Source organism: Acomys russatus, chromosome 4 (assembly GCF_903995435.1).
Source record: "Acomys russatus chromosome 4, mAcoRus1.1, whole genome shotgun sequence".
NCBI lineage: Eukaryota > Metazoa > Chordata > Mammalia > Rodentia > Muridae > Acomys > Acomys russatus.
In genome coordinates, this window is record NC_067140.1 from 63,406,578 (window position 1) to 63,422,378 (window position 15,801).

At 51.7% G+C, this 15,801-nt stretch overlaps 2 protein-coding genes across 3 annotated transcripts; one reads left to right on the forward strand and one right to left on the reverse strand.

The window, feature by feature from the left end:
* On the forward strand, positions 1-5,487 carry LOC127188161 (glycerol-3-phosphate acyltransferase 2, mitochondrial-like). Its single transcript, XM_051144576.1, is given in 17 exon segments — positions 1-218; positions 511-644; positions 888-987; positions 1,081-1,293; positions 1,935-2,057; positions 2,212-2,294; positions 2,540-2,658; positions 3,120-3,190; positions 3,265-3,523; positions 3,612-3,760; positions 3,918-3,995; positions 4,264-4,395; positions 4,486-4,606; positions 4,688-4,753; positions 5,035-5,090; positions 5,356-5,403; positions 5,405-5,487. Coding segments are annotated over 17 exon segments (1,941 nt in total). The 5' UTR covers positions 1-98; the 3' UTR covers positions 5,474-5,487.
* Positions 5,488-5,657: 170 nt separating this feature from the next.
* Positions 5,658-15,030, reverse strand: LOC127188162 (fumarylacetoacetate hydrolase domain-containing protein 2A). Of its 2 annotated transcripts, none has more exons than XM_051144579.1 (8): positions 14,960-15,030; positions 11,419-11,669; positions 9,893-10,109; positions 7,877-7,936; positions 7,455-7,617; positions 6,144-6,252; positions 5,978-6,065; positions 5,658-5,855 (listed from the first exon to the last, which is right to left on the reverse strand). In XM_051144579.1, exons 2-8 carry the CDS (start codon positions 11,661-11,663, stop codon positions 5,793-5,795), a joined length of 945 nt encoding a protein of 314 aa, XP_051000536.1. In that variant the 5' UTR covers positions 11,664-11,669; positions 14,960-15,030; the 3' UTR covers positions 5,658-5,792. The 2 variants fall into 2 exon arrangements, with proteins under 2 accessions (XP_051000536.1, XP_051000535.1); XM_051144578.1 differs by lacking the exon at positions 14,960-15,030 and adding an exon at positions 13,984-14,081.
* Between the last annotated feature and the right edge of the window lie 771 nt (positions 15,031-15,801).

Here is a 15,801-nt window from a genome sequence, read left to right on the forward strand (position 1 = left end):
CAATGTGGGCAATAACGTTGCTTGCCGTAGAGTAATTCTGGGCAACCCTCTGGGTGCTGTGGGGCTGAGCCCTGTGGAAGGTGACCCTGCTGTACCTCATGGTGGCATTGCTCCCAAGGCTGTTCAGCTGGGCACTGCTCTGGTTCCTGAACCGCCTCTTCCTGAATGTGCAACTTCACAAGGGACAGATGAAGATGGTCCAAAAGGCTGTCCAGGAGGTAAGCCAGACCATACTGGATAGGTTTGGATGGCCAGAGCAGATGGCCAGGCCCCATCATCTGCTAGAAAAATCCACAGCTCTTAGACAACTTTGGTGCCATGTCTCATAGTCCTGTTCCTATAGGGTTTCTTAAAAGTTTGGGAAGGCTGCTCGACCTCTGGGAAATGTGCAGGGGAGAAGCCCTCCCTCCCTCTCTCCCTCCCTCCCTCCGTGTTGCTCTGGGACTTGGAGGTGCTGGGGTCTGGCTGTGTTTTTAGGGTGGGCACTTTTCTTCTGGCTGTCTGGAGCAGGGCTCGCCGCTTGTCTTCGTTTGTACACACAAGTCCCTCTTGGATGGGTTCCTGCTGCCTTTTGTACTGCTCTCCCAGGGCCTGGGTGTGGTCCGTGTGGCTGTGGGCCCCCGCACCTGCTCCTCTGCTCTCAGGTATGACAGGAGGGAAACCCTGGCTGGAGCAGGGGGTGGTGATGATTTTGCCTTCTTAGCCTGTTTGCAGCCATATGTTAGCCCAGCTTGGAGACTCAGATGGAGGATAGCTATGGGTCCCTGGGCCATGACTGCTTCAAGTGTCTAGACAGACAGGCCTGGGAGAATTAAGGCCCTTGAAGGCCTCTGGGCCAGTCTCTCCTCCAGAACCCCTTCTCATTTAGCTCTGTCCTATGCTCACAGAGCTCTACTGAGGAAACTTGGGGGACTTTTCCTGCTCCCAGAAGCCAACCTCTCCTTGGACAGCTCAGAGGGCATCCTCGCAAGGGCTGTGCTCCGTGCAGTGAGTGCTCCCAGTAGTCATGTGGGGTAGGCCAAGGGTACAGGGGTCTGCTCTGATCCGGCCTTGATGCCCACCCTTCCTCTCTCCTTCTAGGCTGTGGAGCAGCTTCTTGGCAGTGGGCAGTCTCTGCTCATCTTCCTAGAAGAGCCCCCTGGGTACCCAGGGCCCAGGCTTTCAGCCCTGGGCCAGGCCTGGCTAGGGCTGGTGGTCCAGGTGGTCCAGGCGGGCATCATCCCAGATGCTACACTGGTACCTGTTGCCATTGCCTATGACCTGGTTCCAGATGCACCATGTAACATGAACCACGTGAGACCCTCTTGCTCCTGGGGACCAAGCAGACACCAGTTTTTGGGTGGCACAATAAGTTGTGTGGCTGGGCTGCTTTAGGGCTGAGGTCGAATTGGAATGCAAAGTGTGTGTAAAGTAGCTGTTCCTACACTCACCATCCTACAGTTGTCTCCCAAGGTCTTTGCCATCACCATCTTACAGATGACCCCACAAGGGAGGTCATGGGTGAAAAGACATGGAACCATTCCCCTCTCCCCTGCACATGCAGCCACACCCTGCCGAGCCCACTGACTCACCACCCACAGCTTCGCTCAGGAAGATAGGCAGCAATGCCATACTCAAGCGTGCCAGATGTGTGAGGCCTGGGCCAGGCCGTGGCACCACCACCAAGTCCCCCTGGTGGACACGCAGCAAAACCACATGTGCCCTCAACATGCTCAGTGTATGCTGGGCCAGGCACCGCAGCTGCCCAGAGAAGCCCACATCAAAGCCACGCAGCAGTGTCTCCTCTGTCAGCCAGGAGAACTCCCCCAGGAACTGTGACAGGAGCACACCCTGTCACAGGGCATGGAGAGGACCAGTGAACAGCGTGGAGGGCAGAAAGAGTAGCAGCCCAGAGACTTGTCCAAGAAAATGCATGCTGAGCTTCTTCCCTGCAGGACTCGGCTCCCCTGGGGCTATGGACAGGAGCCTTGGCTGTCTTTCGGAGACTGTATAACTGCTGGGGCTGCAACCACAGAGTCTGTGTCCGGGTGCACCTTGCCCAGCCTTTTTCCCTCCAGGTATGAAACCAGTTGGGAAAAGCTGGGACAGCCTTTGTGTTTGCTTGGCCTTTAAAGCCATTGTAGGGATATTTTCTGTCTTAGATGGTCTGTGTGCAGGTTTCCTGGGGAGGGGGCGTGGCAAGAGCAGACCACAAGTCTTTATCCTGGGCAGGAATACACCATCAATGCCAGAAGCTGCTGGGGTAGCAGGCAGACCCTGGAGCATCTGTTGCAGCCCATTGTGCTAGGTGAATGGTAAGGAGCACAGATGTATGGGTCTCAGGGGGAGGCAAGCGGCTCTTCAACTCCCAGCACCCCAGAACACCAGCACCAGGACACTCACCTTCTCTGCAGTCCAGGAATAGGATGGCACACAGCCTGGCAGGGAGAGGGTTACATGCGTTCTCCCAGGACTTGGAGAAACAGCTGTCACTTTGGAAAGCTTTAGACATCTATGACATTTTGGTCTGGTTTCATTTGTTGATCTGTCTCTATCTCAGTAGTGTTGTTCCAGACACTGAGAAGGAGCAGGAGTGGACCCCGTCAACTAGTCTCTTCCTGGCCCTCAAAGAAGAGGACCAGCTCCTGGTCAGAAGACTGAGCTGGCATGTCCTGAGTGGTGAGGGAAACCCAGATCTGTACCTTTGGGGTGTGATTTGCTGTCAGCACCTGACCCCCACCCACCCACTTTGTAGCATACTGGGACACCAGAAGAGTGGAGCATCCAGGGAGGTGGGGAGCAGATGAACACAATGTCTGACTCTAAGGCCACTGTGCAGATCTATGCCAGGTCCAGCCCAACCCTACCTCAGATGGCCCCTGATGGGTATCCTTAGCTGTAAATGGGGCTGGTAACTGAGTAGCAACATGTGCCTACAGAGGGGCACGCACTGAGGTCTGTCAATGCCGTCTCAAATGTCACTCTGTGGGACACTGTTAGTGGGCCTGACTCATAGCACATGGTCTACTGCTGGGGTGGAGTTGGGGCTGTGTGTCAAATGGTGGGGAGAGCAAGCCTCTCCAGGCCGAGGCCGACCCCTGACAGCACCCTACATCTCATGCTTCCCCTCCTCATCCCAGCCAGCGTGGCCAGCTCAGCAGTGATGAGCACAGCCATCATGGCAACACTGCTGCTGTTGAAGCACCAAAAGGTAAGGCACTGCATGCTGGGGTCCTGGGAAGGGCAGCGCTTGGCCCTCTCTGCTCAGGCCTGTTTTGTCTCCAGGGTGTGCTCCTGTCACAGCTCCTGGGGGAGTTCTCCTGGCTGACAGAGGAGACACTGCTGCGTGGCTTTGATGTGGGCTTCTCTGGGCAGCTGCGGTGCCTGGCCCAGCATACACTGAGCCTGTTGAGGGCACATGTGGTTTTGCTGCGTGTCCACCAGGGGGACTTGGTGGTGGTGCCACGGCCTGGCCCAGGCCTCACACATCTGGCACGCTTGAGTATGGCATTGCTGCCTACCTTCCTGAGCGAAGCTGTGGGTGGTGAGTCAGTGGGCTCGGCAGGGTGTGGCTGCATGTGCAGGGGAGAGGGGAATGGTTACCTCCTTATGCTGTCGTCTTTCTCTGCCAGCCTGTGCAGTGTGGGGGTTGCTGGCGGGCAGAGTGGCACCTGAGGGGCCCTGGGAACTGCAGGGCAAAGAGCTCCTGAGTCAGAATGAACTGTACTGCCAGATCCTGCTGCTGCTGCACCTGCTCCCTCAGGACCTTCTGCTGCCCCAGGTCAGACTCTTCCCCCAGCTCAGCAGGACCCTGGGCCTTGTCCTTATGGCCTCCTGTGGTGGTGATCTTGGCCTCCAAGGAACTCTGGTCAGGATTCTGCCAGCAGCCCTCCTTCCCCGTGGGGGTTCTGAAGGGCATCGGTGCTTCTCTTCTACAGCCCTGCCAGTCTTCCTACTGCTACTGTCAGGAAGTGCTGGACCGGCTCATCCAGTGTGGGCTCCTGGTTGCTGAGGAGGTAAGCTCCCATCCCAAGGGTCAGCGCCCTGAGATGTTCCTCTGACCCAAAAGTGCTCTGGGAGTGTACTACCATTGGCCACCACATGGAAACCTGTCTGCACTGGGCCTATGTGTCTCATGCCAGCCAGTTTGGCATGTGTAGCTCTAAGGTTCCTTCTATATGTACTGCCTCACATTTCCTAGTGAGCTTGGGTACTTGGCCCTAGTAGTCCTGAATATCCTTTTGGGATTCCCAAACCAATAACTCTCAACCCCCCGCCCCCCAGACACCAGGCTCTGGGCCAGCTTGTGACACAGGAAGACAGCATCTGAGTGCAAAGCTACTGTGGAAACCAAGTGGGGACTTCACTGACAGTGAGAGTGATGACTTTGATGAGCCAGGAGGCCGGTGCTTCAGGGTATTTTTGGAAAAGCTACCTCAGGAGGCAGGCGGAGGTGGTAAGGTACCTGGGAGCCTATTTTCCTCTCTCTGGTCTCTCTGACTCCAGCTTAGCCAACAGTCTCGCTGCCCTGACTTCCTTCTCTTCCTCTGCCGCCTGCTCAGTCCGATACTCAAGGCCTTCGCACAGGCAGCTATCTTCCTCCATGTGGGGCAGCTGCCAGATTCAGGTAAAAACCCTTCCTCCCTTGCAGTGTTCAGGTGGGGGCTCAGTCCCACAGAGCTGGGGCTAGGTCTAGTCTCTCTTGCAGAGGTGGGCTACTCGGAGCAGTTGTTCCAGTTTTTACAGGCTTGTGCCCAGGAAGAAGGGATCTTTGGTGAGTTTCAAGCCCGATCCCCAGGCTCCCTGGTGAGTGCTGCCCCCTGCTGGGCAGAGCCTGCCTGACTTCAGGGAAAGGGCTTCTGGTTCCCTGTAGGCCTTGCTCTTTGATTTTTTTTGAGATGGTTTCTCTGTGTAACAGACCCCTGGCAGTCCTGGACTCAATTTGTAGACCAGGCTGGCCTCAAACTCAGATCTTAAGCAGTGTTGTGGCATTAAAGGAGTGACCCACCGTGGCTACTCTGTAGGCCTGACTCTTTGTCCTTCTCTTCCCTCCAGAGTATGCAGACCCAAACCTTGCCTTCAGTGCTATCTGGACGTTCAAAGACCTGGGGGTAAGAGAGGTGGTTTCACTGTCCTGTCCCTGACCTTACCCTCAGCCCCATGGGTTGATAGAACTGCTCAGGGGGAACCACCTTGTTCCCCCATCCCATCCAGATTAATGTTAGGAGTGGATGGTTTTCCTGACTTCCCCTACCACCATTATATCAGGTAGTGTCACACTCAGGCACTGCGGCATCACTGCAGGTTTTAGGGGGTAGGTTTGGCCCTGAGGGTGCTGTCCCCAGCAGGGTGCTTATAGTCCATTGTGTTGTGCAGGTGCTGCAGCAGATGCCCAGCCCCACAGGACCCCGGCTCCACCTAGCCCCCGGCATTTGCCAGCCGCGCCAACCAGGACAAGCTGGAACAGTTTATCCGACAGTTCATCTGTAATTAAAACCAGAGTGTAGAACTTGAACACCGCTAGCCTGGACTTAGAAAACCTCTGTTTGCTCCTCATTGGTGTGCTAAATAGACCAGGTTAGTTTCTTCCCTAAGCCTGAAGTATTCATCCAATATCTGCTCCTTCCTTGCTCAGTCCTGTGAAAATTGCCCACCTTCGGGGGCGAATGTGTGTGTAAAAGACAGCAGAAGCTAAGCTGCAGTTTTGAGGCATTTATTTCTGAGGCCTACCTAAGAGCAGCCTCAAGTAGGCAGGGTCAGCAGTGAGCTAGGTGGCCCACCTTGTCTCAAGTTCAGCGCTTACAGGGACAGCATCAAACCACCTTGTTGATGATGACACCAAGTTCTTCAATCTCACACTGGACTTCATCACCTTTCTGTAACACAGCAGGTCCCAAGGTTTTGAGCCTTTGACTCTAGGACAGGCTCTCCCCATTACACACCCCCAGGCCTCCCTAGCTCTCATCTTTCCACCACTTCCTGTTTTAAACTAACTCACCTTGAGAAAAACAGGAGGCTTCCTAAACACACCAACACCTGGAGGAGTCCCAGTCAGGATGATGTCCCCTGGGTAAAGAGTGACAAACCTAGGGAAAGCATATGGGTCAAGTAAGAGCATGGCTGTTTCCAGGTATGGCAAGGGTGGGGCTGACTGTGACACTTACCGGGAGACCCAGGCTATCAAATCTTCAGTCTTGAACACCATCTGGTTGGTGTTGCTGCTCTGGACCACTTCCCCATTCACTCGACAGCAGATCTTTAAATTGTGTGGATCTAGAATTCAAAATAATACTGTGGGGTTATCCACACCCAACATCCAGCCCCAAAGGAAAGAGGAAACTTAGGGAGCATGTCTGCCCATTTTGGCTTAACATTTTACTCTGAGACTTCCTGTACAGACTGGTCCCCTGAATTCCCCCATCAAGTAAGGAGAGGGATGTTCTCTCTGAACAAGGAGAAAACAGCCTTTGAAAATGGGCATGTGGGCCAGGCAAGATGGCTCAGCGGGTAGAGGCACTAACTGCCAAGCCTGGGGGCCTGAGTTTAATCCCTGAGAGCCATATGAACTCAGGAAGAGAACCAACTCTTGAATGTTGACCTGGGGCAGTTGCGCACACTTTTAATCCCAGCACTCAGGAGGCAGAGAGGCAGGTGGATCTCTTTGAGTTCAAGGCCAGCCTGGTCTACAAAGTGAGCCCAGGACAGCCAGGACTACACAGAGAAACCCTGTCTTGAGGAAAAAAAACAAAAACCAAACCCCAAAACAACAAAAATTGACCTCTGACCTCCATCCATGTGCCATGGCATGCATACATATACAATGTTTTTAAAATAGTGCATTCATATAGTTCTACTTAGTCTCTACATATATAAAACATTTAATAGTAAAATAAAAATAGAAAAATAAAATAGATTAAAAAGGGCATTGATCCTCAACAGAGGCTGATCATTGTAGATGGAAAATAACTCCAAAGTGACAGGGATAGCAGAGCAGCAGATAATGGGGTACCCAAACTATCCTGCACCCCTCACAGCACCTGGAATACAGCCTCTGGAGTACCACTGTCCTGAGGGGCTCACCCATGTAGCCAAGTCATCCCCCATGGATGCCTGCCCAGTGCATGTGCAAGGTCCTTTCCCCACAACAGAAAATGAACAGGCCTCATCTCAGCCATGCTCAGCCAGCCTTGCTCCTTCCAGCTTAAGGACTATTCCAGATGGGGACAGATGGAGGATGCCCCAACCGCCAAGTGCAGTGGCCTTTGTAATTCATTTTACGGATGTAGTTTCATAGCAGCTACAGCTGTGTTTTCTCAAAGAGACTCTGGAAGGAAGTGCATAGAGCTAGCTCACTTGTTCTCTGTGGGAACAGCAGTGATACTGCAGCTCTGCATACAGTTGTAGCCATAGTCCTTTCTGGAACACTATTTTCTCCAGACACTAGGTATTGTACATGGGAGAGCACAAGAACCTACCTGCTATGCTGTCTCTGGTAACCAAGGCAGGGCCCAAGGGGCAGAAAGTATCAAAAGTTTTTCCCAGTAACCACTGCTTTCCATTGCGTCTCATTTGCCAGTCTCGAGCACTCACATCATGAGCCACAGTGAAGCCAGCCACGTGAGCCATGGCGTCTGTGGCCTGTTGGGGCAGGAGATTTGTTCAGATAGGTTACATCACAGGTGGCACAACCCCGAGGACAAAGAATCTCAAAAGCCATTATCACACATTAGCACCAGAGCCAGACTAAGGTGGTGTGTGAAAGGCAAGGGAGTGAAGTGCCAAATGTGCCCCATCCTGAGACAGCACTGGGGAGGCCTGGGGAGGGGATGGTCAGTACCGGCAGGGGCAGGATCTGGGTCTGCTGCTCCGCCTGCCTGGGAGCTCCCTTCCACCTCACCTGGATGTGTTTGCCTTTCTTCCCAATGACCACGGCCAGTTCTACCTCCCAGTCCACTTCCTGCAAAGGGGGAGAGGACAAGTGAGCTGCAGTGACTATAAGGCCTCAGCTCCTAGGAACCAGGGTGAAGTGAATGTCATGTGGGTGGGACTTGCAGTGGCAAGAAGCACTACTGGAGGTGACGAGGAGATCAATACATGTCTGGGGAACTGACTTTAAAAGTCACTCTTGACACCTGCAATAAAGAGCGATGCCAGGTAGCAAGAGTAACATGTAGCTACTGTGTTTCTGACACTATGTATTAACTCATTAGATCATGAGATCTGAGAACAAATGTATTTAAGGGTCTTAAGCAACTTGCAAGGAAGAAATGCACATGGCTACAAATGTTAACAAATTCCAGCCTCTCCCCAAGTGAGCAAAATGCAACTTGAAAGAACAATTTAGTCTTTCCTGGCTGTTAATCATGGTAATGACAAAAAGTGGCAGAAGTTTACCTGAGCCCAGGTGCCAGTTTGTGTTACCAGTGACACTAAAGGAAGCAGACTCCTCAGGGAAATGGCTGACAGAGCAGGAGGACGCACAAGAGTCCTCAGTGAAGACCAGAAAGTCAGGTCATGCTAAAAGGGGAATGGCACCCAGCAGGGCGGGTCCACTGGCTAAACCGGGTTCATCCAGATTGAGGAGGGGGAAAAATGACAAGTTAAGGAAATATTAAGTTCAGAGGGAGGGCTGGGGAGATGGCTCAGCCACATAAGCCTGATGACCCAAATTCAGTGCCTAGAATGCATGCAAAACGCTGGATGCAGGAGCATCACACATCTGTAACCCCAGCACTCCTATAGTGAGGCAGAAGTTTAGTCTGTCTGGGGTATGCACAGAAGCAAGAGACCCTGCCTGCCTCAACAGGGTAGACTGTGAAAAAAGAGAGGGGGGGGTGGGGAGGAAAGGGATGGAGGGGGCAGAGGGGCAGAGAGAAAGGGAGAATGGGAGAATGAATATGAATCAACCACAGATTAGAGGCTGGAGAGACTGCTCAGTTCTTTCAGAACCCATGTTGTTTCCCAGCACCCACACCAGGTGCTCACAACTGTTTCTAACTCGAGCTCCAGGGAGTCCCACACCCTCTTCTAGCTTCCACAGGCCAATTAGGGGAGAGGGTAAATGAACATCAAGTGAACAAAATGGCCACACTGAACATAACGTACGTATGAGCCTCCTGACAGGCTGCAATGGGAAACAGGACATTTCAGCTTCAGCTTAATCTGATCACAAGGAAATAAGGCAAAACTGAACACAGGGCACCCTATGAGGAAACAGTTCTTCAAAAAGTGTCAGGAAAGCAGACCACATGGCAACCTCAAATGTGTCAGGGAGAAGACCAAGTGGGATGAAAGCTGGAATTCCTTGATGGAATTGGGACAAGGTATGTGTGTGGCAGAGACACAGCCAGGACAGACAACAGGGGGAAGACCAAATAGAGTGACTACGTTCTTGATGGAGACTGGGAACAAGGTGCCTGTGTGGTAGAAATGCAGCTGAACAGACAACACCAGGAGAATATGCAGCAAAGTGTGAATACCTAGGTGTGGCAGCAGGAATATTGGCAGCTTTGTCTAGATTATTAATATACTTTCATTGTAGAAGATAACTGTTAATAAATGGGAAAAGATGTCAGTTAATTCCTCCTGTCACCTACACCCAGAGCTGTGTTAGTACAATATACTCCTCTCTAGTGTAGTGACAGGTTGCTTTAAGACAGCTGTTCTTAACCTTTGGGTTACAACTCCCACAGGGATCACATAGCATATATCTGGCATAGCAGATATTTCCATTACAATGTAGCAAAGTTAGTTATGCAGTAGCAACAGAACGATTTTATGGCCAGAGGTCACCACACCATGAGGAGCTGTATTGAAGGGTTGCAGCATCAGGAGGGTTGAGAACCACTGCTCTAAGTCTAAGGGAATGCCGCCTGTGCTGGCCACAGCGAGCTGGGCGGTGAGGAGCACTAACCTCACTCTCTGGCGGCAGCAGGATCTCATCATAGGGCCCCACAATAGAGCTGGCGAACTTGCTGAAGATGATGGGCTCCTTGGGCACCCGCACATTCTGTTCTTTGCAGTGGTCTGCATAATTCATGCCCACACACACCACCTTGTCTGGCCGGGTGACAGGGGCCAAGAAGGTCACCTGTGACCGAGGGAGGACTGGCAACTGGGTAGCCAGGGCTCTGTAGAGACCAAGCAGGAGAGGGGCTAGCTGGGAACAGGTTAGGAATCCCAGGGTAGGCTGAGGAGAGCCCACGGCAGTTACGACTTTTGCTTCTTACATTTTTCTATATTTCACCTATCAGTGTAAAAGACTCAAAGGCAGCTACATACAGTCCTTTACAGCAGAGCACAGTGGTCCTTACTTCCTTCCTACTTGGGTAATTCTCGTTCATGTGGAAGGATGTGAAGGTGCCAATGGGAGTTAGTGGAAAGGCCTCTCACCCTTCTAGTCACTGTCTTCCCTGGAGACAATTCCTGTGTCCTGGATAGCTCATTCCAGCTGCAGTGGAATACCCTCTCATCTCATCGTTCTGTATATGAACGATAGAGCATATTATACATTTTAACAATTTAACATATATTTGGTGTTCCCCTAGAACACAGAGCACCCCCGTTTTGGGGGAGTGCAAGGTAGAGTCTCTATGTAGCCCTAGCTGTCCTAAAACTCGCTCTGCAGATCAGGCTGGCCTCGAACTCCTTGCCTCTGCCTTCTGAGTGCTGGGGAAAGGCATCCTCCTCCTCCTCTGGCTACTATCTTACACTGTTGACACATACTTGGTTCCAGGAAAGGAAGTGGCTTCTAATTTTTAAGAAAATGGCCATCTGGGACCATAGTGTCTCTGACACTGTGCTGTCAAACATTTCTATTTCTGCCACTCTACTATGTGAAAACACCTTAAAGTGCTTTTAATCGATTGTTCTTTCACTCTTTAGACTGATTCCATGGCTGGCTTCAGGGCTACTCCCAGTTAATCTAGCACAAACTCAGGAGTCTCTTTCTTCTAAGGGTCTAAGCCACGCCCCATCATCTCCAAGAGGTCTCTTAGGACCTTGTGGCAGGCTCCTCCGTGGAAGGAACTTAGCATCTCAAGAAGGCAGTATAATTAAGTAGGGTTCTGGCTACACAGTCAAATAAATTAATCATCCTCCTTGAACCTCAGTTTCCCTCTCTGTAAATTGAAGGTGGTATTATATAAGACTTCCAAGGCTTCTGCTAGTACCAACATATACACCTGTAATTCAGATCCAGCATTTAAGGGGTTGAGGCAGGAGGTTCAAAGCCCTCCTGGGCTACATAGCAAGACCCTGTCTCAAAACCCAAAAGATTTATACACCTGTTATCTCTTTACTAAAAGACCAAGTGAAAGAGAAACAGTGGGACCCCCCTGCTCCTTTGAAGAGAAACTACCTACTGGTTCTGATTCTCAGGGTGGGAGAGAGAGATGGGAGGAGGGAGAGGGAGGAGGGTGAGACTGCCTGCTGACTGACCTTCGTGCCACTGAGAGTGCAGTCTCTTCCTGCTCCAGGAACTGCATCATCGTTTTGGGGAGGGTGGGGTCAAAGGTGTTTAGGTCCACGACTCCGCCACCAATCCCTGACTCCAGGCCCAGGTGAGGCTGCTCCAGGTGGGGTGCTTGGAACTGGACCAGTCTCATGTCTCTGGAGGGTTGAAAGGGCCTCTTCTGAACCTGCAGCAGGGCTGAGAACAGCCTCCTTCTACCAGGCCCCAGCATCAAAGCCTAAAAGGAAAGATGCAAGCCCCAGGAGACAGAGGGCTGTAGAACCATTGCAAAGATCCCTTAGTTCCTTTGCTCCGTCGCCCATTCCCAGCATGCCACTTGGGAAGTGCTCACATGGGTCATTTCACCGTGTTATACTTCAAAAAGTCAGAGTGCGGATGCCAGGCTTTAAGGCAGCCCCAGGGATCCTAGCCTTTCTTCAACCAGTGTTTCCTGAAAGTTCTCACTGTCACAGGCAAGTGGGAAACACAGCGGCCCAACTCGGCCCTGCTGTCTTGCATGCTGGGGAGACAGATATGAGCAACTGATGTACAGAGGTCTCAGATACTGAGATGGTGCTATGAAGATGGCCAGGCAGCTGCCTCTACCTAGATTTTGGGGAAGCCCTCTAACTGGGGAAGGCTGAAAGTACAGGACTAGGAATCAGCCCCAAGTCAGGCAAATGGCTACCACTAGAAATGGCTTCCCAGCTGCCTCACTCAGCTTTTAAAAAGTACTGACTTGATCTTGTTGCGCTCTGACTTAAACATTGCTACGTCTCACAGGCTGATGCTAGAATCCTTAGCAGTTTGCCCTGGCCCAGGGGCTGCCCTCCACCCTCTCTGGTAGGCACCAGTTTCTGTTGTTGGAGTACCAGGAGACTCAGGGTGACATGAGGCTGGAGACCTGTTCGTACAACACGATGCTCAGCCATCTCCCTGGGTTCAGTAGCTGTCTGTCTCTTTCACTCCAGAGCCCACAGTACTGCCGCTGTGTGTGAAGCGCAGGCTTGCACTGCCCCTGTTCACTCAACAGATGGACGATGCAAGGGGCTTCGCTTTTCACTTCTTGAAAGAGCCTGATGAACGTCCGCTTTGGGAAGCGGCTGGCCATGCCGTCTTTCCCGAGACCCAGACCTCTCCTGTTCTGTTGTCTTATCCAAGGACCACCATGCCACAGAAAAAAAGGGCCAGGACCTGTTTTAAGTTCTAGGCTCCACCTAAAGATAAGCCTCATCCTCCTGTTTCCTTTGTTCTTACGGTTCGGGTGCTGGGCCTGGAGGGGACCTGCCGGACCACATCCCAGCTAAACTACACTGCACCCACCATTCCCTTATTTTGTCTTAACGTAGGGCTCCTCTTCATTCCTCATCGTGAAGTCCTCCCCCCTCAGGATATCTTGCTCTCAAAATCAGTAAAACCAGCGGCCAGGAGGACAGCCCAGCTCGTAAAGTGCTTCCCTTGAAAACACAAGGCTGAGTTAAATCCCCGGAATCCATGTGAAAAAGTTTGTACACGCGGGTGCATGCTTGTAATTCCAGTGCTGGGGAAGTGGGGACAGGCAGCTTCCTGGGGCTGGTTAGCCTGCCAGTCTCTCTCAAAAACTAAGGTGGCTGTCATCTGAGGGACATTAAGGCCTGTGCATATGAACACACACACACACACACACACACACACACACACACACGCTTTATGTTTTTAAAAAATGTAGAGGTAGCTCTTTTAGTTCTGGCCTCTTGGACCTCACCCGATTAGGTCAACCTACCCTGTACAGGCTCACCATAGTGCCAGCTTGCAAGTCTGGCTAGAAAACCAAAGGCTTTCCATCTCCTGCTCTGTTGTCTTATCCAAGGGCCACCATGCCACAGTCTAATGGCTGTTCCAGCACATGTGATCAGTCACACAATACACTAAAATGGCAGTAACTGTCCTGAGGAAAGCCAAGTGCTCCACCTGTGATGTCTGATTTAATTCTCTTGACTGTGCCTGGCAGGTACTGCTGAGCCAGTTTTACAGCCAAAGCTTAGACAGGGCAAGGGGTTTACCTAAGGTTCAAGGGTCATACAGCTAAGAGAAAGCTGGTATTTGAACCCACGGCGAGATGACACTGAAGTTCTCAATTCAGAAGCAAGGTACTTCCCAAGCAAGATAATCTAGTTTTAATCCCGCCCACTTCTCTCAAGCCCCAACAGATACCAGCCCATGGTCATTAGTCATGCCCCGGGGCGGCCAGTGACTGTGGCATCAGAGATAAGGCTGAACACCTGCTGGCTTATAAGCCCAAGCCCCACTGATTGTAAACTTGTGACAGGCGCGCGCGCAGGTCTATTCCACAAAAAGCAGCACACAGGCTTCGTGAAGTAGTCATCTGTTAAGGTGGCGCTGGTGTTTTTGTAAGAATCACTATGATTCACAGCACAAGGGTGCCTTAGCAAACAGCACAGGAATGGGCAGTTTGAGGTGCAGGGCATTCACTCTCCGGGAACCGAGATCATCCGCTCGGTTTCCCAACGCCTGGTTCACGTCCCTCCCGCTATGGTATAGCCTCAGCTTACCTAGCCGCTGCAGCCGGACCTGGCCAGCGCACTACGCTGTCAGCGGACGGAGAAGCCACAGGCAGTACCGCGGCAGGCACCTAGCGGCTACTCTGCAGGGGAAATAAGGCCCCCCGGTCGCGTTGTGATGACGTCACGACTACGCCGTCCAATAGGTGGACTTCTGCTTCCTCCGGGAAATCAGAGCTTCTGCTGCTAGTTACCTCTTGTAGCCACCCAGCTCGGTACGAGCGTCTGGTTCGCAGGTTTGGGGAGACCCTCGCTGGCTCCAGGGTGACCCAGGACTTAGCCAGACCCGGAGAGAGCGCAACGCCTCCGTCCAGGCCCTGCTTCTGGACCAGGCATCTAATCATAGTTGTCCAGAAAGCCTGGTGGACGGTTACAGTTTTGTTCTCTGCTCTTGGCATACCAAGGAGAGGGATGGCTCTATCTGTTGTATTCATAGAGAAAGCGTAAAGGCCAGGAGTGTTTTTGCCCATGGTGACCCCTGTGCCAATAAGGGGCAGTTCAGCCCATTATTTAACTGTCCTGGCAGGTGTGAAGCTATGCTAAATACAAAACCTTCGACTCGCATCCTTCTCTTCAGCTAATGAGCGTTGCCCCAGGAATGTCGTGGGGACAAAGGAAAAAGCTGAATGAAGCCTGTGCCAGCCAGCGGAGTTTGGGAAACGCGTCAGACTACGGCGTAGGAGATACTGGAACTGACGTCATGGCAGCTCACAGGGCCACACTGCGCTCGGGACTGCTTGGTTATGGGTGCTGCTTGCTTTCTATTTGAGAACCTAAACCTCATGTCAGACAGGACCCGAAAGATGGACTTTGGGGAGTCACTGAACCTTTTATTTGTAATTCCTCCCAGTGTTGGAGAAGTCTTGGTCTGCTCTTCACTGTTAACTTGTTTCTATAATTGACATAATGAGGACGGCTGGTGGCCACGTCTAGCTTGTTAAGCCAGGGCTCAGGCTCCAACACCTACCTGCAGCAGCACCTTTAATCTTCACACGCCTTGTTTTAGAAGTCCAGTCAGCAGGCTTCCAGGTCCGAGTCCTCTGGCATGTGACAATAGAAAGGGCACACAGAGAAAGAAGCTCCTAAATCAAGGTCCAAAGAGATCATCAGATCATTAGTTGTCCTAGGAGGAAGTACAGGCCTTGTATTAGTTATATTTTCTCTCTTAATTTTTTTTTCCACTGAGGCACTTTCCTTTTTTTTTTTTTTTTTTTTTTTTTTTTTTTTTAAACACGAATGTTTTACAACCCTAGAAAAAGAACCTCAGGGTTTTCTTTGCTTCTTCATAGTCCATGATGCCAGCTGAGGTTATCCGTGCAATACAACCAAACTGATGTGATGGGAGCAGATTATTCTGCCATGCTCTAGGTCTCTCTTTGGCACTGTGGTGCTCTTGACAATATCAGCCAGGACAGTCACGTGTTCCGTTCTGTTGTCATGGAAGAATGGCTGAAAGAGAAGGGAAGGTGGCAGCCTGGAGCGGTGGCTTAGTTTAAGAGCATCCGGTGCCCTTGCAGCAGACCTGGGTTTGAGTTTCAGCATCCACATCTGCCTCATGACTTGTAACTCCAGTTCTGGGGGCTCTGAGACTCTGTGGCCTCTACAGGTACCAGGCGTGCATGAAGACAAAACACCTGCCTACACAGAATAAAACAAAAATTTGCAAAGAGAGAATAGGAGGGAGAAGCTTATCAAATTCCCCAGTTGCTCGCCACTATAACAAAATAGCTGGCGTAAAGCTTGAGGGACACATATTTAATCATAATTTGAGGGTACAGGTCATCATGGCAGGGAAAGTGGGTGGCAGAG